The sequence below is a fragment of the Colletes latitarsis genome, unplaced genomic scaffold, assembly GCF_051014445.1.
Source record: "Colletes latitarsis isolate SP2378_abdomen unplaced genomic scaffold, iyColLati1 scaffold0002, whole genome shotgun sequence".
NCBI lineage: Eukaryota > Metazoa > Arthropoda > Insecta > Hymenoptera > Colletidae > Colletes > Colletes latitarsis.
In genome coordinates this window covers 41,254,078-41,279,575 of record NW_027488365.1, presented here as the reverse complement: position 1 = coordinate 41,279,575, position 25,498 = coordinate 41,254,078, and the positions used below count along the sequence as shown (strand labels likewise).

The following is a 25,498-nucleotide window of genomic DNA, read 5'->3' as shown; positions in this document are numbered from 1 at the left end:
GTATAACAATTAGGATAAGATGTAGAAATACGTTTATTGTACCGTCTTCGTGTTTAGATTAAGGTGCGAGCGGTGTGGATTGCGTGAGCGAGAGGGAATGAGTGTTGTGAGAGCGCGTCATGTGTGGCGACGGTTGGCGCGACTGTCACCGATCTATGGACGAGATTTGAAAGATCAACGGTTTGTCGTGCGCGATCCTGTAACGGCAGAACGATCCAAGCTGTCGATTCGATTGTAAGTGATATCGAGAGCGGACCTTCGTCTCTCTGGCGCATTCTCCTGGGGAGTTGCCCTTGAAACTGTTCTCGGACACGTGCCCACCGCGTCCCAGTTACGCTTGCCGCAGTGTGAATGTTGTGCAATCTTACAATAAATTTGCGACTGTGTGAATTACTGCGCCATTCTTCGCGTCCCTGTTCCTCGTCCGCGCCTCTTTTCGTCTGGGCATTAACAAAGTGGACCTTCGAGCCGGATCTGAGGACGACGCAAAATGGAGACCGCACGAGCTGCAACATCAGCGCCGCTGACCAATCAGACCGTGGAAGCCCACCTACACCAGCTGTAGGTCATCGCCCACCCCATCATCCGGATGGAGGTTAACTACCGGAAGGAAAGCCAGGCTAAGTTCTCCGCAGCCAACGCCGAGGGACGGCTCAAGAGACTGGACGGCGAGTGGATGCGCTTCGAGAAGCTGTACCTGGAGTTTCTGCAGTTAGTCCCCGCTCACGCTAAGTCTATCATGCCGTACTTTACCGAGGAAACCTTCGAAAAGGTGCAGGAGAACTATTGGGCATCGTGCGACTTTTTCGCCGACGTTGCAGCGAAATGCACTGCGACCAGCGCCGCGCAACCGAGTCCCACTCCCGCGCCCACGGGCGACTTCATCTCCGTCGCGAAACTCGCGCGGATCCCGCTGCCCAAAGTCGCTGTGTCGTACGCCGAATGGCACAGTTTCCGCAATCTGTCCAAATCGCTCGTGTTAGACAATAAGTCCCTAACGAACGTGCAACGGTTACACTATTTAAAATCGTCCGCCCAAGGTCATGCCGCGAACCTGATCGCGCATTTCTCGATAACCGACGCGAATTTTGAACCGGCCTGGATGACGCTAGCAGACCGGTACAATAACAAGCGCGTCATAGTATCAACATTATTAAGCAATTTCATCTCGCTGCCAATTATTGTTAGCGAGTCCGCGGACGAATTATCTCGTCTTCGCGACACGACGAAGGAGTCGATCGCCATGTTGCGCAGTATCGGTCGCCCGGTGGATACATGGGATGACGTCATCGTCTTCCTGCTTACCGCCAAGCTAGACCGCCGTACGCTACGAGAGTGGGAGATATCCCGCGGAACTAGGACCGAGCCCCCCACCTTCGACGAGCTCGACCAATTCCTCGTTGCGCGGATCCGCGCTCTCGAGGCGCTTCACGACAAGCCCGAAACTTCGGCCGCGCGCCCCGCCGCGCCGCGATCGGCGCCCTCGACGGGAGTTCGCGCGCACGCAGCGAATACAGCTGTGAACCGGTGCCCGATGTGCGGATCGAAGCATCCGTTATATCGATGTCCGGCGTTCCATAGCCTACAATCTACGCAGCGGCGAGACCTAGTGACTCGGACCAACGCCTGTTTTAACTGTCTTCGCGATGGACACATGGTTTCGACGTGTCCGGTACGCACCACGTGCTCGCGATGTAACCGCAATCACCACAGTTTGTTACACGTTCCCGCAACGAGTGTCGAAGCGCCGACGAGCGGCGATCGTACAGCGTCATCTTCGAAACCTACTGGCATTCTTTCGGGATCTAACGGCACTCGGTCCGTCTATACGTGCGCCGCGGCCCCTCCAGAGCGCGCGAGTACCCCTGTACTGCTCGCGACAGCTGTCGTGCAAGCGCGGTCGGCTTCCGGGGGGCACGTCTCGGTCCGCGTATTACTCGACCAGGGTTCGGAGGCCTCCTTTGTGTCCGAGTCCTTGGTACAGTCACTCCACCTGCAAAAACGCAAGGCCGCTACAGAAATCACGGGGGCGGGGGGAGTCTTAGTGGGAACATCGCTCGCGAAGGTCGAAATATTACTCTGGCATGCAGGTACTGACCTGGCTTATACAACAGTGACGGCTCTCGTCCTACCGCGCCTCACCGCCTATTCGGGAGTGTCCGGCTTCTCTTCGTCTACGTGGCCTCACATCCGAGACTTGCCCCTCGCAGATTCCAATTCGTCTGAATCTCGCGGCATCGACGTCTTATTAGGCGCAGATTATTTCGGTGCGATCCTGCTCCCGGGATTGCGTCGTGGTCGAGCGCAGAACCCCATTGCGCAGCACACCGTGTTCGGGTGGGTGGTCTCCGGGCCCACCGCTCGCGAGACGTCCTCGGTGGGTGTGTATCATGCTCGCGCGCTCGCTCCGCCGAAGGGAGATGACGTCGACTCCCTACTGCGTCGGTTCTGGGAGATTGAGGAGGTCGCGTCTCCTTCTTCGCTATCGCCGGAAGAAGCTCGATGCGAACAACACTTCGCGCGCACGCATCGTCGCGCGGCTGACGGGCGATACATTGTACGACTGCCCTTTCGCACCGAGCCGCCTGTTGACATCGGCGAGCCTGTTCCCGCGCGGTCGCACTCCTGCGATCCCTCGATCGCAGATTGAAAAACGACACGACACTAGGAGCGCAATATGAGGCTCTTGGCCATATGGCTCCCGTCAGCACTCCGTTCGCGACGGAGCCGGTCTATTTACCACACCATGCAGTGGTTCCTTACACCACGTGCTGTCGGGCTTCGCAGTGCAACTCTCGACCAACAAGTCATCTGTTGGAACGTTAAAGAGAAGCCGCAGATCGAAGGTCGTATCGTTGTACTGCAGTGCGACTCGACGCACAGACTCCGTGGGCATACTCACGGGATCAGTGCATTTGGAGCCTTACAACCTCCACTTGCATCCCAGTCCACTAGACAATCGACTCAGTTCGGCGTCGAAAGGAAATTTAATTCTTTTCACGCCATAAATTAAATACAGTCCACTTGCGAGCTCGTATATTACAAGTGAGCGAAATTCTCCGCTCCTATACATTCGAATATCGAAGCCAGAAGCGTGACGACACACACGCGGCGAATATACGTGTAACGTGTTTACGTGTCAAACACTTTGCCGTGTTTGTCTGTTCACAGAACCATGGCCTACCTCAACGTCTCGGTTCCGACACAGGATTGGCAATGATATTATTTGCATAGTTTAATAAGAATTCTCCTAGCTCCTTATTGTTTATTTTATTTTTAATTTTATAATAAACGGTTTTTGAAAAAGAAAATCTTACACATTCTCAATCACTTCCCACAATAAAGATCCGATCCCTCTATCCGGACTTCGTAGTTAAAAGCATCAGCTTTTTAACAGCTAGTAAGCAAGCGGCAAGCTAGAAAGCATGTAGCAGTCTAATAAGCAAGCAGTAAGCTTGTAAGCAAGCAGTAAGCTAGTAAGCAAGCAGTAAGCATGTAAGGAAGCAGTAAGCTGGTAAGAAAGCAGGTAGCTAGTAAGGATGTAGTAAGCTACTAAGCAAGTAGTAAGATAGTATGCGAGCAGTGACCTAGTAAGCGAGCAGGAAGCTAGTAAGGAAGCAGTATGCCAGTAAGCAAGCAGCAGGCTAATAAGAAAGCAGTTAGTCAGTAAGCAAGCAGCAGGCTATTATGCAAGCAGCTGGCTAGTAAGAAAACAGTTAGTTAGGATGAAAGCATGAATGTAGTAAGAAAGCATTTATGTAGTATGCAAGCAGTAAGGTACTAAGGAAGCATTACGCTAAGAAGCAAGCAGTAAGCTTGTAAGGAAGCAGCAATCTAGTCAGATAGCAGTTAGCTGGTAAGAAAGCTGTGTGCTAATAAGCAAGCAGTAAGCTAGAAGGCAAGCAGCACGCTGTGAGGCATGTAGTTAGATAGAAAGCAAGCAGTGAGCTGGTAAGCGAGCAGGGAGCTAGTAAGGAAGCAGTATGCTAGTAAGCACGCTGCAATCTAGTAAGCAAGCAGCCGGCTAGTAAGGAAGCAGTTAGTTAGTAAGGAAGCAGTAAGGTAGTAGCAAAGCAGTAAGTTAGTAACAAGCCAGTAAGCTATTAAGCATGCAGTAAGCTAGTAAGGAAGTAGTGGGCAAGTAAGCAAGAAGTAAGTTAGTAAGCCAGCAGTAAGCTCGAAAGCAAGCAGCCAGATAGTAAGCAAGCAGTTAGCTAGTAAGCAAGTAGTATTGTTTAGAATAAGGTATAAGAATTAGGATAAGATGTAGAAATACGTTTATTGTACCGTCTTCGTGTTTAGATTAAGGTGCGAGCGGTGTGGATAGCGTGAAAGAGAGAGAGAATGAGTATCGTGAGAGCGTGTCCTTTGTGCCGACGGTTGGCGCGACCGTCACCGATCTATGGACGAGATTCGAAACATCAACGGTTTGTCGTGCGCGATCCTGTAACGGCAGAACGATCCAAGCTGTCGATTCGATTGTAAGTGATATCGAGAGCGGACCTTCGTCTCTCTGGCGCATTCTCCTGGGGAGTTGCCCTTGAAACTGTTATCAGACACGTGCCCACCGCGTCACAGTTACGCTTGCAGCAGTGTGAACGTTGTGTAATCTTACAATAAACTTGTGACTGTGTGAATTGCTCCGCCATTCTTCGCGTCTCTGTTCCTCGTCCGCGCCTCTTTTCGTCTGTACAAGTATGCTAGTAAGCAAGCAGTGAGCTAGTAAGCGAGCAGGGAGCTAGTAAGGAAGCGGTATGTCAGCAGGCAAGCAGTGAGCTAGTAAGAAAGCAGTAAGTTAGTAACAAAGCACTATGCAAGTAAGCAACCAGTAAGCTAGAAAGCAAGCAGTAAGCTAGTAACAAAGCAGTAAATTTGTAGCGAAGCAGTAACCTGGTAAGCAAGCTGGAAGCAAGTAAGCATTCGTCTGGTAAGAGAGCGGTAAGTTAGTAAGAATGCAGTAAGTTAGGAAAAAAGCAGGTATGTTGTAACCCCCCCAGTTGGAAGGTGGCGAGGATGGTCCTCCTCCGGAAGGAGGGTCGGCCCGCGGAGTCTCCCTCCGCATACCGGCCCATTTGTCTCCTCGACGAGGTGGGCAAGCTCTTCGAGCGTGTGATTGCTGCCCGCCTCGTCGAGCACCTGTCGCGGGGCGATCCCGGTCTGGCCGACTGCCAGTTCGGTTTCCGGGGGGGCCGATCGACTATCGACGCGATAGGTCGTGTGAGGGCCCTCTCGGAGGCGGCCGTCTCCCGGGGAGGGGTGGCATTGGCAATATCCTTGGATATTGCCAATGCCTTTAACACCCTCCCCTGGGAAGAGATAAGGAGGGGGCTCGAATATCATCGAGTCCCCCCTTGTCCCAGGGCGGTCGTCGGGGATTATCTCCGCGGCAGGTGGATCGAGTATCCGGGCCGGGATGGTGATATGCGGAGGGAGGTGTACTGCGGTGTTCCGCAGGGGTCGGTCCTCGGGCCACTCCTGTGGAACATCGCGTACGACTCGGTGTTGCGGGCCGGCCTCCCCGACGGCGTCAGCACGGTGTGTTATGCGGATGACACACTGGTGCTGGCCGTCGGGGCGCACTGGGGGAGGGCCATGCGACGCGCGGAGGAGGGGTCGCAACGCGTCGTCGACCGGATCAGGGGGATGGGGATGACGGTGGCGGTCCATAAGACCGAGGTGATTGCGTTTCATTCACCTCGGCAGGATCCGCCACCCCCTCTGATTCGGGTGGGTGGGGCTGACATCGAGGTGAAGCCCCAGATCAGGTATCTGGGGCAGATCCTCGATAGCCACTGGCGTTTCGAGAAGCATTTCCGCTGCCTGGTCCCCCGGTTGGAAAGGATGGTTGCGGCTCTGGGCCGGATCCTGCCCAACCTGGGGGGCCCGGCGGGCCGAGTTCGTCGCCTCTATGTGGCAATGGTCCAGTCGGTGGCCCTATACGGGGCCCCCGTCTGGGCGGACGACCTGGCTGCCTCCCGGCGCAGCATGACTATGCTGCGTCGGGTGCAGAGGCGGATGGCGCTCAGGGTCGTCCGCGGGTATCGGACCATGTCACATGAGGCGGCGACGGTTCTAGCGGGGATGCCGCCCATGGACCTGCTCGCGCGGTCGCATGCGGTGATGTACCGGCACCGCGTCGACCGTCGCGCGGGGGTGGGGGCGGTCCCGGGCGGGCAGGAACCTGCTTGGGGCGATTTGAAGCGCTAGGCCCGGCAGTCCGTGTTGCTCGCGTGGCAGGAGCGGCTGGCTCTGCCAACCGCGGGGCACCGGACTGTCGGGGCTGTTCGGCCACTCCTGAAGGAGTGGCTGGACAGAGGCCATGGCAGCCTCACCTACCGGCTGGCACAGGTATTCTCCGGGCATGGCAGCTTCGGAAGATACCTGTGCCGGATAGGGAAGGAGCCGACGGCGCGTTGCTGCCACTGCGACGCTGAGCAGGACACGGCGGATCATACCCTGGAGGTATGCCCCGCGTGGGAGGGGGAGCGCCGTGTCCTGGTCGGCGTCGTCGGGCGGGATGTCTCGCTGCCGGGCGTGGTGCGCGCCATGCTCGGCAGCGAGGAGAAGTGGAGGGCCGTGGCCTCCTTCTGCGAGAACGTAATGTTGCAGAAGGAGGCCGCGGGGAGGGAGCGCGAGCTTCAGCGGCGCGCTGAAGCTCGCGCTCGTGCGGTGGCCCGAGGTCGTCGCCCGGTCGCGAGGCGTCGGAGGCGGCCGCCTCGGCGTGGCGGATGACCTAGGCTGGGAGGGGGGTCCTGAGGGGACCCTCCTCCCGCCAGGCGGCGCCGGGTCGGACGGGTTGGGGGTAGGAGTGCCTCCCCCTACCGGTCCGACGCAAGGGGAGGCACCCTCGGCGGTCTGGTGCGGCCATGAACGCCCGGCCGCCGAGGGGTGGAAACGGGATCGCGGGCGGTTGCGAGTTGGGGCCCGCAGCCGCCACTAAACGCGGCCCCGGGACGGATAGCGGCGGGATGGAGTGGCCCCGTCCCGCCGCTATGAGGCAGTGTGTCTACTGGGGGGACCGATTGTCCCCCCGGGGGATGGGCGCGAAAGCGCGGGCACGGGGAGGATACCGGAAGAATGCTTCGAGCGATTCCCCGTATCCTCCCAAAGCGTGCCGAAGGGTCACCGTGGGGTTTTTAGTGGGTAGGTCCCGCACCTGTCGTTGTACGGGCGCGGGGAATCCCACACACCCCTCCCACCTCTCCCCAAGGAGGTGGGAGGGAGTCTTTCGAAGATTTTCCCCACGACAAAAAAAAAAAAAAAAAAAGGTATGTTGTAAGCAAGCAGTAAGGTAGTAAGCAAGCAGTACGATAGTAAGCAAACAGTAAGATTGTAAGCAAGCAGCAGGATAGTCAGAAACTAGACAACTAGTAAGAAGGCAGTATGCTAGCAAGCAAGCAGTAAACTAGTAAGCAAGCAGCAAGCAATTAAGGAAGCAGTAAGCTAGTAAGCAACCAGTAAGCTAGTATCCAAGCAGTGAACTAGTAAGCGAGGAGAAAGCTAGTGAGGATGCAATATGCTAGTAAGCAAGCAGTAAGCTACTAAGCAAGCAGTAAGCTAGTATGCAAGCAGTAAGCAAGCAAGCAGGCAGTGAGCTAGTAGGCGAGGCGGAAGTTAGTAAGGAAGTACTAAGCTAGTAAGCAAGCAGTGAGCAAGCAAGCGGGAAGCTAGTAAGGAAGTAGTATGCTAGTAAGCAAGCAATAAGCCGGTAAGAAACAGGTAAGCTAGTAATCAAGAAGCAGGCTAGCAAGAATGCAATTATCTTGTAAGAAGGCGGTATGCTAGCAAGCAAGCAGTAAGCTAGTAAGCAAGCAGTATGCTAGTAAGCAAGCTGTAAGCTGGTAAGCAAGCAGTGATATAGTAAGCGAGCAGGGAGCTAGTAAGGAAGCATTATGGTAGTAAGCAAGCAGTAAGATAGTAAGTAACGACTGACCTTGTAAGCAAGCATTAAGCTGGCATGAAAGCAATTAGCTTGTAAGCTAGCAGTAAGCTAGTATGCAAACAGTCAGCTAATAAGCGAGGAGGCAGGTAGTAAGCAAGCAGTAAGCTAGTAAGCCAGCAGCATGCTAGCAAGGAAGCAGTGAGCTATTGAGCAAGCAGCAAGCTAGTAAGCAAGCAGTAATCTTGTAGGTAAGCAGTGAGCTAGCAAGAAAGCAGTATGCTAGTAAGCAAACAGTAAGCTAGGAAGCAAGCAGCAAGCTAGTAACCAAGCAGTAAGCTAATAGGCAAGAAGTGAGATAGTGAGATCACGAAGTTAGTAGGGAAGCAGTATGCTAGTAAGCAAGCAGTAAGATAGTAAGAAAGCAGTTAGCTAGTAAGAAAGCAGTATGCTATTAAGCAAGCAATAAGCTAGTAAGCAATCATTAAGCTAGTATGCGAGCAGGAGGCCAGTATGGAAGCAGTAAGCTAGTAAGCAAGCAGTAAGCCCGAAAGCAAGCAGCAGGCTAGCAAGAAAGCAGCAAGTGGTCAAGCTAGCAGTAAGCTAGTAAGCAAGCATTGAGCTAGTAGGCGAGGCGGAAGTTAGTAAGGAAGCAGTATGATAGTGAGCAAGTTGTAAGCTAGTAAGCAACCAGAGAACTGGTAAGCAACCGCTAAGCTATTAAGCAAGCAGTAAGCTGGTAAGAAAGTTGTTAGCTAGTAAGCAAGCAGCTGGCTCGGATGAATGCAATTAACTAGCAAGGAAGCAGCGTGCAAGTAAGCGAGCAGGGAGCTAGTATGGAAGCAGTTAGCTAGCATGCAAGGTATGCGCTAGTAAGCCAGGAAGAAGCTAGTGATGAAGCAGTAGGTTAGTAACACAGGTGGTGGTAAGTATCCACCAAGCTAGTAAGCAAGCAGTAAGCTAGAAAGTACGCGACAAACTAGTAAGCAAGCAGCAAGCTAGAAAGCAAGGAGCAGAATAGCGAGAAATCTGTGAGCTAGAAAGGAAGCAGCAGGCTAGTAAGAAAGCAGGGGACTAGTGGGCAAGCAGCAAACTAGTAAGCAAGCAGCAAGCTAGTAAGCAAGAAGTAAGCGAGTAGGCAAGCAGTGAGCTAGTATTCAAGCAGTAAGCTAGTTGGCAAGCAGTGAGCTAGAAAGCAAGCAGCCGGCTAGTAAGGCGGCAGTTAGTTAGTAAGGAGGCAGTAGGCTAGTAAGCAAGCAGCAAGGTAGTAAGCGAGCATTAAGCGATTATGCTAGCAGTAAACTAGTAAGCAAGCTGTAAGCTGGTAACAAAGCTGTTAGCTAGTATGCAAGCAGCAAGCTAGTAAGGAAGCATTAAGCAAGTAAGAATGCAGACAGCTAGAAGAAGAGCGGTAAGCTAGTGGGGGAGCTGTAAGGTAGTAAACAAGCTGGATGCTACTAAGGAAGCATTACACTAGTAAGAAAGCAGTAAGCAACTAAGCAAACAGTAAGCTGGTATGCGCGCAGCATGCTAGTCAGAAAGCTGCTAGCTAGAAAGAAAGCAGTATGCTAGTAAGCAAGCTGTAAGCTAGAAAGCAAGCAGCAATCTAGTAAGCAAGCAGTAAGCAAGTTATGTCTCGCTGCCGGGTGTGGTGCGCGCCATGCTCGGCAGCGAGAGGAAGTGGAGGGCCGTGGCCTCCTTCTGCGAGACCGTAATGCTGCAGAAGGAGACCGCGGGAAGGGAGCGCGAGCTTCAGCGGCGCGCTGAGGCTCGCGCTCGTATGGTGGCGCGAGGGTGTCGCCCGGGCGGCAGGCGTCGCGGGTGGCGGCCTTTGCGCGGTGGATGACCCTGGCTGGGAGGGGGGCCCTGGGGGGGCCTCCTCCCGCCAGGCGGCGATGGGTCGGACCGGGTGGGTCCGGCCCACGGGGAGGCACCCTCGGTGGCCTGGAGCGGCCATCAGCTCCCGGCCGCCGAGGGGTAGAAACGGGGTCGCAGGCGGTTGCGAATTGGGGCTCGCAGCCCGCCACTAAATGCGGCTCCGGGACGGATGGTGGCGGGATGGAGTGGCCCCGTCCTGCCGCTATGAGACAGTGTGTCTACCGGGGGGACCGTTTGTCCCCCCCGGGGATGGGCACAAAGCGCGGGCACGGGGAGGATACCGGAAGAATGCTTCGAGCGATTCCCGGTATCCTCCCAAATCGAGCGGAAGGGTCACCGTGGGGTTTTTAGTGGGTAGGTCCCGCGCCCGTCATTCTACGGGCGCGGGGAATCCCACACACCCCTCCCACCTCTCCCCAAAGAGGTGGGAGGCAGTCTTTCGAAGATTTTCCCCACGACAAAAAAAAAAAAAAAAAAAAGCAGTAAGCAAGTAAGCAAGCAGGATGCTAGTAAGCAAGCAGGGAGCTAGTAAGCGAGCAGATAGTAAGCAGGCAGGGACCTAGTAAGAGAGCAGAATGCTAGGAAGCTAGCAGTAAGCTGGTAAGCGAGCATGGACCTTGTAAGAGAGCAGGATACTATTAAGGAAGTGGTAATGTAGTAAGCAAGCTGAAAGATAGTAAGCAATCAGCGGGCTAGTAAGCAAGCAGTAAGCTGGTGAGCAGACAGTGAGCTAGTAGGCGAGGAGGAAGCTAGTAAGCAAGCAGTAAGCTAGTAAGCGAGCAAGGTCCCTGTAAGGAGCAGAATGCTACTAAGCATCCAGTTAGCTAGAAAGCAGGCAGTAAGGATGTAAGCAAGCAGGAAACTAGTAAGGAAGCAGTATGCTAGAAAGCAAGCAGCGGGCTAGTAAGCAAGAAGTAGGCGAGTAAGCTAGCTGTGAGCTAGTAGGCAAGCAGTAAGCTTGTAGGCAAGCAGTGAGCATGTAAGCTAGCAGTAAGCTGGTAGGCAAGCAGTGAGCTAGTAAGGAAGAAGTTTGACAGTAAGCAAGCTGCATGCTAGTGTGCAACCAGTAATCTAGTAGGCAAGCAGTAAGCTGGGAAGCTACCTGAATGCTAGTAAGCAAGCAGTATGGTAGAAAGCAAGCAGCGGGCTAGTAAGCAAGCACTAAGCGAGTAAGCTGGTTGTAAGCTAGCAGGCAAGCAGGCTAGTAAGAGTGCAGTGACCTAGTATGCGAGCAGGCAGAGAGTCAGGAAGCAGCATGCTACAGAGCGCGCAGGAAGCAAATAAGGAAGCATTATGCCAGTAAGCAAGCAGGAAGCTAGTAAGTGAGCCGGGACATATTACGGGAGAAGGATGTCAGTAAGCTAGAAGTAAGCTGTTAAGGAACTAGTAAGCTATTAAGCATGCAGGAAGCTAGTAAGGTTGCGATATGCTAGAACGTCAGCTGCATGCTAGTAAGCAAGCAGTAAGCGAGTAATCAACAAGTAAGCTAGTAAGCAAGCAGTGAGCTAGTAAGCAAGCTCTGATCCAGGAAGCGGGCAGAGAGCTAGTAAGGCAGCAGGAAGTTGGTAAGGTAGGACTAAGTTAGGAAGCAAGCGGAAGGCTAGTAAGCAAGCAGTAAGATAGTAGGCCAGGAGTGAGCTAGTAAGAAACCAGTATGCCAGTAACCAAGCAGTAAGCAAGAATGCAAGCAGCAAGCTAGTAAACAAGCAGTAATCTAGGAGGCATGCAACAAGCCTGTAGGCAAGCAGTGAGCTAATAAGCGGGGAGAACGCTTGTAAGGAAGCAGTATGATAGTAATCAAGCAGTAAGTTAGTAAGAGACAAGTAAGCTATTAAGCAAGCAGCAAGCTAGTAAGAAAGCAGTGTGCTAGTAAGGATGCAGTATGCTAGTAAGCAAGCAGTGAGCTTTAAAGCAAGCAGCAAGCTAGTAAGCATGCAGTAAGCCAGTAAGCGAGCAGGTAGCTAGTAAGAGTGCTGAATGCTAGTAAGCAAGCAGTAAGCTAGTAGGCAAGCAATATGCTAGTAAGCAAGCAGGAAGCTAGTAAGGAAGCAGTATGCTAGCAAGCAAGTAGTAAGCAGGTAAGAATGCAGTAAGCTAGCAAGCGAGCAGGAGGCTAGTAAGGGATCAGTAAGTTAGTATGAAAGCTGTATGCTAGTAAGCAAGCAATGAGGTAGAAAGCAAGTGGCAATATTGTAAGCAAGCAATAAGCTAGAATGCAAGGAGCACGCTAGAAGGAAAGCAGTTAGCTCGTAAGCATGCAATAAGCTAGAAGCAAGCAGCAAGTTACCAAGCAAGTAGTTAGCGGGTAAGTATGTAGTAAGCTAGCAAGCGAGCAGGAGGCTAGTAAGAATGCAGTTTGCTAGTAAGCAGCCAGTAATCTAGTAAGCAACAAGTAAGTTAGTAAGCAAGAAGCAGTCTAGTAATAAAGCAAGTAGCAAGTAAGAAAGCAGTATGCAAGAAAGCAAGCAGCAAGCTAGAAAGGAACCAGTAAGCTAGTAAGCAAGCAATAAGCTACTAAGCAAACTGTAAGCTTGTAAGCAAGCAGCAGGCTAGTCAGAAAGCTTCTAGCTAGTATGATAGCGGTATGCTAGTAAGCATGCTGGAAGCTATAAAGTAAGCAGCAAGCTAGTAAGCAAGCAGTGAGCTAGTAAACATGTAGGAAGCCAGTAAGCATGCAGTGAGCTAGTAAGCGTGGAGGACGCTAGTAAGGAAGCAGTGAGCCAGTATGCAAGCAACAAGCTAGTAAGCAAGCAGTAAGCTAGTCAGCATGCAGCTGGCTAGTAAGAAAGCAGAAAGTTAAGAAGAAAGCCGGGGTGTTCTAAGAAAGCAGTTAGGTAGTAAACAAGCAGTAAGTTAATAAGCTAGCAGTAAGCTAGTAAGAAAGCAGTATGCTAGTAAGCGAGCAGGAAGCTAGTATGCTAGCAGTAAGCATGTAAGCAAGCAGTAAGTTAGTAATCATGCAGTAAGCTAGTAAGAAAACAGTCAGCTATTAAGCAAGCAGTATGCTAGCATGCAAGCAGCTGTCTAGGAAGGAAGCAGTTAGCTATTGAGCATGCCGTGAACAAGTAAGCAAGCAGTAAGCTAGTAAGTAACCAGTAAGCTACTAAGCAAGCAGAATGCTGGTAAGGAAGGAGGTAGCTAGTAAGGAAGTAGTAAGTTAGTAAGCAACCAGTAAGTTAGTAAGGCAGCAGTGAGCTAGTAAGCGAGCAGGAAGCTAGTATTGAAGCAGTATGCTACTAGGCAAGCAGTAAGCTAGTAAGAAACAAGTAAGCTAGTAAGCATGCAGCAGGCTAGTAACAAAGCAATTAGCTTGTAAGAGAGGACTATGCTAGTTAGCATGAAGTAAACTAGTGAGCAAGCAGTAAGCCAGTAAGCAAGCAGTAAGCGAGTAAGGGCGCAGTGAGCTAGTAAGCAAGCGGAATGATAGGAAGCAGGCAGCGAGATAGTAAGCAAGCAGTAAGCTAGTAAGGCAGCAGTGAGCTAGTAAGCGAGTAGGAAGCTAGTGTAGGGATATGGTTTCGTGATGTCGATTTAGAGAATTATCCCTCGTAATCTCGGTGCACTCACAGGTTTTTATTTCGCAATTTCTCTAAACGTCACGCTCGCATAATACACTCTGAACCTGTCTTCTATCGTTCGCTTTCTTATATTTCGGTTCTCGCGCACGTTCATTGCCACACCGATTTCGGCGTCTATTGCCCTTTACACTTCTCTCGCTCGCGCGTACGCTTTCACTCTCTGTCTCACTCTCGCTCTCGCGGTCGCTTGCCTTTCGGCAGTGTTTATCTATGCGATTCTTTCATCACCCACACTGTCACCCACACTCGGCCGTCCTGCAGCGATGTCTGGCCTCAGACATTTTCCGCGTTTTCTTCGTCGCTTCGGTCGGAGCCTGAGTCGTGGACCCAAACTTTCATGTACTCTGCTGCTGTGCTGGTTTCTCCCGGGCCTTCGTGATCGCCTACCCTCTCTACAATATATCGTTCGTTTCGCAGCACTCTCGTTACACGATACGGACCGTAATACTTTGCCGATAACTTTCCGATTGAGCTGCCTGTAATCGACGCATAGTCGTGACGACCCGTCCTTCTTCCGCACTAGAACGACCGGACTCGCAAAATCTGACAATGAGGGTTGAATGATCCCGTCGCGCAACCACTCTCGTATATGCGCATTTACCTCGTCTCGTTCTACCGCGGATAGACGCCTAGCTCGCTGATAAACGGGTTCTTTTAAGATAATTGCCATTTCGACCCCTACCTCACGTATTTTCTTTGCTTCGTAACCATCCACCGTAGACATCACACGGCTCGCGGTCTCGAAATTTTTTATGTGGGATATATCCACTCGTCTTGCTTCTTCGCACACGTTTATTTGCAATACTTCGGTCAGGTCGTTTTCCGTCGGCTGAACTCTGCTCAGCTGCTGGATCTCGACACGCCCGTGCTCGATAGTTAGTTGTACGTTATTTAGGAAATCAGCCCCCAGCAAAAGGCTATGCCGCATGAGCGATTCGGGCACAACGTGTGCCATAATAGTGTACAACGACCCGTCGATCTCGATGGTGGTTGTGAACCCTCCTAAAGTTTTATTTGAAACCGAGCCTATACCGTCGAAGCTTACTTGGTTATACTCTATACGCGGCGCGCCTATTCTATCGTACGCGTCCGCTCGCATCAGCGTTACATCGCTCCCGGTATCGATGAGAGCAGTCATTTCTGAATTATTTATTGTTACGGACTTAATGTACTTCCCTTTCGCAGTTGTTTCGGCAAAATGGCTGTCCACTGCAGCTGACGTCTTTCGTGGGCATCTAGACGCGATGTGTCCAAACTCTCGGCAATGAAAGCACTTCGCCCCTCTGTCCTTTGCTGGGCATTCGGCTGCTCGATGACCTCTCCCTCCGCAGTTGTGGCACCTCTCGATGATCTGCTGCTGTTCCACGTACCCGTCCACCCCCGTGGTTTTCCTCGAAGTTCGACTGGCATCGGCTCTCTTTTCGATGCGGGCCTGGTTCCGTAGGGTTAGATCCGGAATTCCCTCAAGAAGATACTCGATAATTTCGTCATCGTCGATGGGTACACGGTTCCCTAAAATCAACTTCTGGTGATAATAATCGCTGAAACGCTCACCGTTCTTCAATGTCGTTGCTCAAATTCCCTTTTCCTGGCCACTCTGCTCGGGACATGGTGGAACATCCCTCGCATTTCCTTTAATAACTCGTCCACGGGCATCGTGACGTATTCTGGTTTAGAATGGAACCACTCCATTGCTTTCCCCCTCAGCCGCGATCCCAGCAAAATCATCGCTTCACAATTCGTTAGCTGATGCGCACCTCGTAGTAGCTCGAATTGCCGTTCCCAATGCTCGTAAGGCCCGTTACCATGAGGAGGCTGGCGCGGCCATTAATTAATGCCGCCCCGCCTCCTCCTCCAGGCCAACCTCAACCACTGCCGCGCGGCACAGGACTTGATGTCCCAAGTCCTCGCGGAGTGGGGGGTTGGCCTGGCGGTCGCCGCCGAGCCGTACCGCGTCCCTGATCACCCTCATTGGGTGGGCGACGCGGACGGCTTGGTGGCGACGGTATGGGGAGGGGGCGACGGGTCCCCACCGTTCTCCTTGTTGGAGCGCGGTCGGGGATTCGTCGCCGTGGACTGGGGGGGAGTCGCTGTGGTGGGGTGCTACATTTCGCCCCGTAGCGGTCACGCTGCGTTCGAGCTGTACTTGGCCGAGGTCGCGGCATGCGTGCAGCGCTGCGCGGCCCGGCCGGTGCTGGTCCTGGGGGATTTTAATGCCAAGTCGGTGGCTTGGGGATCTCCCAGGACCTCCGTTCGCGGCGGGATCCTGGGCGATTGGGCGGCGGGGCTCGACCTCCGGGTATTGAACCGGGGGTCGGAGCACACATGCGTGCGGCGATATGGGGGGTCCATCGTGGATGTTGGATTCGCGACCCCCAACGCCGTGCGCATGGTGTCGGGTTGGCACGTGGTCGCGGGGGCAGAGACACTCTCCGATCACCGGTACATCCGGATGGAGGTCTCTGCCGCCGCGAGTGCATCCCGACACGGCCGCCTGCGTGGCACCCCACCACGCCGCTGGGCGCTACGGCGCCTGGACAAGGACGCCCTGATGGCAGCGGCCCTCGCTGCAACTTGGCCGCAGGGGGCGGCCGAGTTGCCGAGCATAGAGGAGGAGGTCGCCCGGCTCGGAGCATTGGTCGCGGGTATTTGCGACGCGGCGATGCCTCGGGTCGGGCGGGCTTCTCCTCGCCGGGCGGTGTACTGGTGGTCGGACGCGATCGCGGAGTTGCGAGTCGCGACTGTCCGCGCCCGACGCCAGTACACCCGCGCGCGCCGTCGTCAACGTACAGGCGACGGCGTGGCGCGAGCGAGGGCAGCTGATGACCTGTATGGAGCATACCGCGTGGCGCGGGTTGCTCTGCAGGTCGCCATCAAACGGGCCAAGACCCAGGCATGGAAGGAGCTCCTCCAGACCCTTGATGACGATCCATGGGGGCGCCCATATAAGGTGGTGCTGAATAAGCTCCGCCCGTGGGCGCCCCCCGTCACCGAGGGTCTTGACCCCCGGCTGCTGGAGGACGTGGTCAATACACTCTTCCCAATTGGGGAGAGGGGACCGCGTCCTCCGGCGGCGGCGGCTGTCCCAGTGGAGTGGACGGCCGAGCTGGGGGTCACGCAGGAGGAGCTGGCAGCGGCCATCAGACGGCTCGGGGTTCGTAACACGGCCCCGGGTCCGGATGGTGTGCCCGGCCGGGTTTGGGTCTTGACCCAGGGCGTCCTTGGGGCCGACCTCAGGCGGTTGTTCGACCGCTGCCTGAGGGACGGGCGATTCCCCCCCAGTTGGAAGGTGGCGAGGATGGTCCTCCTCCGGAAGGAGGGTCGGCCCGCGGAGTCTCCCTCCGCATACCGGCCCATTTGTCTCCTCGACGAGGTGGGCAAGCTCTTCGAGCGTGTGATTGCTGCCCGCCTCGTCGAGCACCTGTCGCGGGGTGATCCCGGTCTGGCCGACTGCCAGTTCGGTTTCCGGGGGGGCCGATCGACTATCGACGCGATAGGTCGTGTGAGGGCCCTCTCGGAGGCGGCCGTCTCCCGGGGAGGGGTGGCATTGGCAGTATCCTTGGATATTGCCAATGCCTTTAACACCCTCCCCTGGGAAGAGATAAGGAGGGGGCTCGAATATCATCGAGTCCCCCCTTGTCTCAGGGCGGTCGTCGGGGATTATCTCCGCGGCAGGTGGATCGAGTATCCGGGCCGGGATGGTGATATGCGGAGGGAGGTGTACTGCGGTGTTCCGCAGGGGTCGGTCCTCGGGCCACTCCTGTGGAACATCGCGTACGACTCGGTGTTGCGGGCCGGCCTCCCCGACGGCGTCAGCACGGTGTGTTATGCGGATGACACACTGGTGCTGGCCGTCGGGGCGCACTGGGGGAGGGCCATGCGTCGCGCGGAGGAGGGGTCGCAACGCGTCGTCGACCGGATCAGGGGGATGGGGATGACGGTGGCGGTCCATAAGACCGAGGTGATTGCGTTTCATTCACCTCGGCAGGATCCGCCACCCCCTCTGATTCGGGTGGGTGGGGCTGACATCGAGGTGAAGCCCCAGATCAGGTATCTGGGGCTGATCCTCGATAGCCACTGGCGTTTCGAGAAGCATTTCCGCTGCCTGGTCCCCCGGTTGGAAAGGATGGTTGCGGCTCTGGGCCGGATCCTGCCCAACCTGGGGGGCCCGGCGGGCCGAGTTCGTCGCCTCTATGTGGCAATGGTCCAGTCGGTGGCCCTATACGGGGCCCCCGTCTGGGCCGACGACCTGGCTGCCTCCCGGCGCAGCATGACTATGCTGCGTCGGGTGCAGAGGCGCATGGCGCTCAGGGTCGTCCGCGGGTATCGGACCATGTCACATGAGGCGGCGACGGTTCTAGCGGGGATGCCGCCCATGGACCTGCTCGCGCGGTCGCACGCGGTGATGTACCGGCACCGCGTCGACCGTCGCGCGGGGGTGGGGGCGGTCCCGGGCGGGCAGGAACCTGCTTGGGGCGATTTGAAGCGCCAGGCCCGGCAGTCTGTGTTGCTCGCGTGGCAGGAGCGGCTGGCTCTGCCAACCGCGGGGCACCGGACTGTCGGGGCTGTTCGGCCACTCCTGAAGGAGTGGCTGGACAGAGGCCATGGCAGCCTCACCTACCGGCTGGCACAGGTATTTTCCGGGCATGGCAGCTTCGGAAGATACCTGTGCCGGATAGGGAAGGAGCCGACGGCGCGTTGCTGCCACTGCGACGCTGAGCAGGACACGGCGGATCATACCCTGGAGGTATGCCCCGCGTGGGAGGGGGAGCGCCGTGTCCTGGTCGGCGTCGTCGGGCGGGATGTCTCGCTGCCGGGCGTGGTGCGCGCCATGCTCGGCAGCGAAGAGAAGTGGAGGGCCGTGGCCTCCTTCTGCGAGAACGTAATGTTGCAGAAGGAGGCCCCGGGGAGGGAGCGCGAGCTTCAGCGACGCGCTGAAGCTCGCGCTCGTGCGGTGGCCCGAGGTCGTCGCCCGGTCGCGAGGCGTCGCGGTCGGCCGCCTCGGCGTGGCGGATGACCTAGGCTGGGAGGGGGGTCCTGAGGAGACCCTCCTCCCGCCAGGCGGCGCCGGGTCGGACCGGTTGGGGGTAGGAGTGCCTCCCCCTACCGGTCCGACGCAAGGGGAGGCACCCTCGGCGGTCTGGTGCGGCCATGAACGCCCGGCCGCCGAGGGGTGGAAACGGGGTCGCGGGCGGTTGCGAGTTGGGGCTCGCAGCCGCCACTAAACGCGGCCCCGGGACGGATAGCGGCGGGATGGAGTGGCCCCGTCCCGCCGCTATGAGGCAGTGTGTCTACTGGGGGGACCGATTGTCCCCCCGGGGGATGGGCGCGAAAGCGCGGGCACGGGGAGGATACCGGAAGAATGCTTCGAGCGATTCCCGGTATCCTCCCAAAGCGTGCCGAAGGGTCACCGTGGGGTTTTTAGTGGGTAGGTCCCGCGCCTGTCGTTGTACGGGCGCGGGGAATCCCACACACTCCTCCCACCTCTCCCCAAGGAGGTGGGTGGGAGTCTTTCGAAGATTTTCCCCACGACAAAAAAAAAAAAAAAAAAAAAAAAAAAAAAAAAAAAAAAAAAAAAGGCCCGTTACCATCGAAATGGCTTAGCAATTCGGCGATCACCGTTACGCTTATCCGTGTTCGATGTGTCTCTTCGGGCGTCGATGTTTGTAAAATGTCTTGACGCAGCCTGACTTCCTCCATCGCTGGTCGAGCTGAATTTGCCGCCAAATGCAACTGCTGCATTTGCTGCATCACCTCGATCTCTCGTCTCGCTATTTCCAGCTCCTTCTGCATCATGTCGCGTTCCCTCCGAGCCATCTCCATCTCGCGTTGTATCCACTCGGTCCTTCTCTCGTCCTCTCCGCGATAGTCCGCAGCCATCGGCACCTGCATGATTTCAGGTGCGGGTGCTGCCAGCCCTTCCGCCTCAACGTTCATGAGCCTGGCGACAAGCTCTATTTTTGGGCCCGCGGTAGGCTGTCCTAACTCTCGCAATTTATCTTTTAGTTGTTGCACCGTAAACCCACTGTATTGCTCCATACTTGGATTAGATCTTGACTTAACAAGATTGTTGCACCGAATTTCACCTCTGATTTCGATAAATCCCGGACGAGCCCCCAATTTGTAGGGATATGGTTTCGTGATGTCGATTTAGAGAATTATCCCTCGTAATCTCGGTGCACTCACAGGTTTTTATTTCGCAATTTCTCTAAACGTCACGCTCGCATAATACACTCTGAACCTGTCTTCTATCGTTCGCTTTCTTATATTTCGGTTCTCGCGCACGTTCATTGCCACACCGATTTCGGCGTCTATTGCCCTTTACACTTCTCTCGCTCGCGCGTACGCTCTCACTCTCTCTCTCACTCTCGCTCTCGCGGTCGCTTGCCTTTCGGCAGTGTTTATCTATGCGATTCTTTCATCACCCACACTGTCACCCACACTAGTAAGGAAGCAGTTTGCTAGTAAGACCCTCAGGGACTGTGTCCGGCAATCGTCGGCCGCAGTACGGGGCGTAGCGACCCTGAGGTACCTGATGCTTATCACAGCGTAAGCCTCCTGATGGTCGTCACAACGATACAGCCTCAATTCCTTTTTTTGTTTTGTGAATGGTACGTGACGGCTGGAGGAACGGGGGCCTTGGCTTAACCGCCCGGGGTACCGCGTGTATGGCGACTCTATAAAATCGCCCTCCAATCCTAAGTTATGGTGCGCGGCGATGGGATGCATGGTTGGTGGAGGAGGCCCAATCCCAAGCGACCACCTCCGGGGCACCTGCCGAACCCCAGGAATATATAGGCTTACCCGAGTAAGGCGGCTCTGCCCGGGCGGACCTTTTCTTCCGACCTGCTCGTGGGAATAGTATGGAGTTTAAAATTAAAACGGTGATGGGTGGGGTAAGTCAGAGGGGGAGGACGAAGGCGGTGTCGGGACTGGAGTGACGACGCTCGCGCCGCTCCAAGCGCCTTGCCCGGCTTCGTGGAGGGTGGAGGAGGACGACGAGACTGCGTCTGTCTCGTCCTTCTCCTCCACCAGGAGCCTCATAGGCTCCAAGAGAAAGATGACGAGGCAGGCCGTCAATGGAGTGGGCAGGGCGATGAGCCCGGTTGTTCGGATGAGTTGCCTCAAGCACGAGGTGACCGAGGAGATATCGGAGAGGATCTCCTCGTCCCTGAGACGAGTGGAGAAAGTGGCCGCTGCCTGCTCTTTTAAGGGGCAGAAGAGCGGCGTGGCAGAGGCTCTGAGGGAGGCTGTCCGAATGATGAGGGACGCGGCGCGGGAGCCAAGCGGGCGGAACGCTCGTCTGCAGCTCCTATTGGAGGAGGAGCGACGGGGGAGGATGAGGGCAGAGGCGCGCTGGAACAGCGCGGCCCTCCCTCCTGTCCTCCCTCCTGTCCTCCCTCCTCATACGCCGCGCCCTCCTGCGGTCGTTATGAAGCGGAGTGCGGCGGAGGTGGTGCGGCCCCCACGGGCCCTTCCACCCGCACCCCGCCCGCGCAGAGGTCCCCGTCCTCCTCAGAGGACGATCTCCTGAGGAGGATAGGGGACATGATCGACGAGATCCTTACTAGCTTCCTGCTTGCTTACTAGCTAATTGCTTGCTTACAAGATTACTGCCTGATTACTGGCTTACTGCTAGCTTAATCGCTTACTGCTTGCTTACGTAGCTTACAAATTGCTTTCTAGCTTACTGCTTGCTTACAAGCATACTGCTTCCTTACAAGCTTCCTGCTCGCTTACTATCTTGCTGCTTCTTTTCGAGGTTACTTTTTTTTTTGTACGTGGGGAAATCCTCATGGACACCCGCGAACCCACCCGAAGGGCGGGCTTGTGGGTAGTGTCGGACTCTTACCGACTAAAACCCCACGGTGACCATCCTCAGACGCCTGGCGAGGGACCGGCAACTCTAGTGAGACATCACAGAGTCCCCCGCCGCGTCATGCCTTTTCAGGCCCTTCTCGGTAGGAGGCACTCCTCCCACCGCATTCCCACTCAACCGCAGGCGCGTGGCCAATAGCGCCCACGGCCCCGTGACACAGGACTAAGCCGCCGACTGGGTGGCCACGTTGGCCGCTGGACTCATCCGCAGCCAACGGGCCAACCTGCAGCCTTAGGTAACACCCGCGGTAAATATCCCATGCCCCGGGCCACTCACACACACACATTCACCCATGCAAAGCATTCATACCGGTGTTTGGTCCGCGGGAGCTTTCGCCCTAACCTCCGGGATCACATGCGAGGATGCGGTCACCAGCCTCCTCAGGTTGGTGACCCCATACCCGCAGCCCATACCTGCGGCTAACCCTATCCGCCACCTGGGGACGCGCCACGTAGGGGTTCACCTCCCCTGCCGCCAGGACAACCAAACGGGTGCGTGGCCCTGATGGCAGCTGCCCTCGCTGCAACTTGGCTCCAGGGGGCGGCCGAGTTGCCGAGTATAGAGGAGGAGGTCGCCCGACTCGGGGGGAAGGTCGCGAACATATGGGACGCGGCGATGCCCCGGGTCGGGCGGGCTTCTCCTCGCCGGGCGGTGTACTGGTGGTCGGTCGCGATCGCGGAAATGCGAGACGCGAGTGTCCGCGCCCGATACCAGTACACCCGCGCTCGCCGTCGTCTACGGAGAGACGATAGCGTGGCGCGAGCGAGGGCAGATGACCTGTATGAGGCATACCGCATGTCGCGGATGGCTCTGCAGGTCGCCATCAAACGGGCCAAGACCCGGGCATGGAAGGAGCTCCTCGAGACCCTTGATGACGACCCTTGGAGGCGCCCTTATAAGGTGGTGCTGAACAAGCTCCGCCCGTGGGCGCCCCCCGTCACCGAGGGTCTTGACCCCCGGCTGCTGGAGGGCGTGGTCAATACTCTCTTCCCAATTGGGGAGATGGGACCACGTCCTCCGGCAGAGGCGACGGCCCCGTTGGAGTGGGTGGCCGAGCCGGGGGTCACGCAGGGGGAGCTGGCCGCGGCCATCAGACGGCTCGGGGCGCGTAACACGGCCCCGGGTCCGGATGGTGTGCCCGGCCGGGTTTGGGTCTTAACGCACGGCGTCCTTGGGGCCGACCTCTGGCTGTTGTTTAATCGATGCCTGAGGGACGGGCGATTCCCCCCCAGTTGGAAGGTAGCGAGGACGGTCCTCCTCCGGAAAGAGGGTCGGCCCGCGGTGTCTCCATCCGCATACCGGCCCATCTCTCTCCTCGACGAGGTGGGCAAGCTCTTCGAGCGAGTGATTACTGGCCGCCTCGTCGAGCACCTGTCGCGGGGGCCTGGCCGACTGCCAGTACGGTTTCCGGGGGGGGGGGGGGGGCCGGTCGACGGTCGACGCGATCAGTCGGGTCAGGGCCCCCTCGGAGTCGGCCGTCTCCCGGGGAGAGGTGGCGTTGGCGATATCGCTGGATATTGCCAACGCGTTTAACATCCTTCCTTGGGGAGAGATACGGAGGGGGCTCGAATATCAACGGATCCCTCCGAGTCTCAGGGCAGTGGTCGGGGATTATCTCCGCGGCAGGTGGATCGAGTATCCGTGCCGTGATGGTGATATGCGGAGGGATGAGTACTGCGGGGTTCCGCAGGGGTCGGTCCTCGGGCCACTCCTGTGGAACATCGCGTACTACGTGGTGTTGCGGGCTGACCACCCCGACGGCGTCAGTGCCGTGTGTTACGCAGATGACTCACCGGTGCTGGCTGTCGGGGCTCAGTGGGGGAGGGCCAAGCGTCTCGCCGAGGAGGGGGCGCACCGCGTCGTCGACCGGATCAGGAGGATGGGGATGATAGTGGCGGTCCATAAGACCGAGGTGATAGCGTTCCATTCACCTCGGCAGGTTCCGCCACGCCCTCTGATCCGGGTGGGTGGGGCTGATATCGAGGTGAAGCCCCGGATGAGGTATCTGGGGCTGATCCTCGATAGCCACTGGCGCTTCGAGGAGCATTTCCGCTGCCTGGTTCCCCGGTTAGAGAGGATGGTCTCGGCTTTAGGCCGGATCCTCCCCAAGCTGGGGGGCCCCGCGGGACGAGTTCGCCGCCTCTATATGGCAATAGTTCAGTCGGTGGCCCCATACGGGGCCCCCGTCTGGGCGGACGACCTGGCGGCCTCCCGGCGCAGCATGACGATGCTGCGTCGGATGCAGAGGCGGATGGAGCTGAGGGTCGTCCGCGGTCACCGGACCGTGTCGCATGAGGCGGCGACGGTTCTTGCGGGGATGCCGCCCATGGATCTCCTCGCGCGGTCGCACGCGATGATGTATCGTCATCGTGTCGACCGTCGCACAGGAGTGGGGGCTGTCCCAGGAGAGCAGGAACAGTGGCTGGACAGAAGCCATGGAAGCCTCACTTACCGGCTGGCACAGGTATTTTCCGGGCATGGCAGCTTCGGAAGATTCCTGTGCCGGATAGGGAAGGAGCCGACGGCGCGTTGCTGGCATTGTGACGCCAAGCAGGACACGGCTGATCATACCCTCCAGGTATGCCCAGCGTGGGAGGGGGAGCGCCGTGACCTGGTCGGCGTCATAGGGCGGGAAGTCTCGCTGCCGGGTGTGGTCCGCGCCATGCTCGGCAGCGAGAAGAAGTGGAGGGCCGTGGCCTCTTTCTGCGAGACCGTAATGCTGCAGAAGGAGGCCGCGGGAAGGGAGCGCGAGCTTCAGCGGCGCGCTGAGGCTCGCGCTCGGATGGTGGCGCGAGTGCGTCGCCCAGGCGCCAGGCGTCGCGGGCGGCCGCCTTTGCGCGGCGGATGGCCCTGGCTGGGAGGGGGCCCTGAGGGGAGCCTCCTCCCGCCAGGCGGTGAAGGGTCGGACCGGGTGGGGCCGGCCCACGGGGAGGCACCCTCGGTGGCCTGGAGCGGCCATGAGCTCCCGGCCGCCGAGGGGTAGAAACGGTGTCGCAAGTTGGGGCTCGCAGCCCGCCACTAAATGCGGCCCCGGGACGGATGGCGGCGAGTTGGAGTGGCCCCGTCCGTGGTTTTTAGTTAGTAGGTCCCACGCACGTCACTCTACGGGCGCGGGGTATCCCACACACCCCTCCCGTCTCTCCCCAAAGAAGTGGGAGGGAGTCTTTCGAAGATTTTCCCCACGACAAAAAAAAAAAAAAAGTCGTTATCTAGTAAGCATGCAGTAAGCTAGTAAGCAAGCAGTAAGCAATTGACAAAGCAGTGAGTTAGTAAGAAATCAGTATGCTAGTAAGCAAGCAGTAAGATAGAAACCACGCTGCAGGCTAGTAAGCAAGCAGTAAGACCGAAAGCAGCAGCAGGCGAGTAAGCTAGCAGCTAGCTGGAAATCAAGAAGTGAGCTAGTAGGCGAGGAGGAAGATAGAAAGGCGGCAGTATGATAGTAAGCAAGCTGCAAACTAGTAAGCAACCAGTAAGCCAGTAAGCAAACAGTAAGCTGGTAAGATAGCTGTTAGCTAGTAAGCAAGTTGTAAGCTAGTAAGCAAGCTGTAAGCTAGAAAGCAAGCGGCAAGCTAGTATGCAAGCAGTGAGCTGCTAAGCGAGTAGTGAGCTAGTAAGCTGGCTGTAAGCAAGAATGCAAGCAGCCAGCTAGTATGCAAGCAGTGAGCTTGTCAGCAAGAAGGAGGCTAGTCAGAAATCAGTTATCTAGTAAGAAAGCTGTATGCTAGTAAGCAAGCAGTACGCTAGTAAGCATGCCGTAAGCTAGAAAGCAAGCGGCAATATAGTAAGCATGCAATGAGCTAGAATGCAAGGAGCAGGCTAGAAGGAAGGCAGTTAGCATGTAAGCATGCAGTAAGCTAGAAGCAAGAGGCAAGCAAGCAAGCAGGTAGTAAGCGGGTAAGAATGTAGTGAGCTAGTAACTGAGGAGGGTGCTAGTAAGGAAGCCGTATGCTACTATGTAAATAGTGAGCTAGAAGCAAGCAGGAAGCTGATAAGCTAGCTGTAAGCTTGTAAGCAAGCAGTAAGCTAGAAAGCAAGCAGTACGCTGGTAAGAAAGCAGTGAGCTAGAAAGCACCCAGCATGCCATTAAGAAAGCAGTTAGCTATTAAGCAAGGAGTATGCCAGCCAACAAGCACTAAGCTAGATAGCAAGCAGTGTGCTAGTAAGCGAGTTGTGGTATAGTAAGCAAGCAGCAAGTCAGTATGCAAGGAGTAAGCTAGAATGCAAACAGCAGGCTAGAAAGCATGCAGTATGCGGACAAGCTAGCAGTAAGCTTGAAAGCAAGCA

The 25,498-nt window shown here is 56.2% G+C and overlaps 1 protein-coding gene across 1 annotated transcript; it reads left to right on the top strand.

Annotated features, from left to right (window-relative positions):
• The first annotated feature begins 589 nt into the window (after positions 1 to 589).
• Positions 590 to 2,650, top strand: LOC143350577 (uncharacterized). Its single transcript, XM_076782654.1, has one exon. It carries the CDS (start codon positions 590 to 592, stop codon positions 2,648 to 2,650), a length of 2,061 nt encoding a protein of 686 aa, XP_076638769.1.
• Positions 2,651 to 25,498: the final 22,848 nt, after the last annotated feature.

Bases quoted from the DNA above. Each gene is read 5' to 3' on its own strand.
- LOC143350577 (XM_076782654.1), top strand. From the start codon at position 590: ATGGAGGTTAACTACCGGAAGGAAAGCCAGGCTAAGTTCTCCGCAGCC.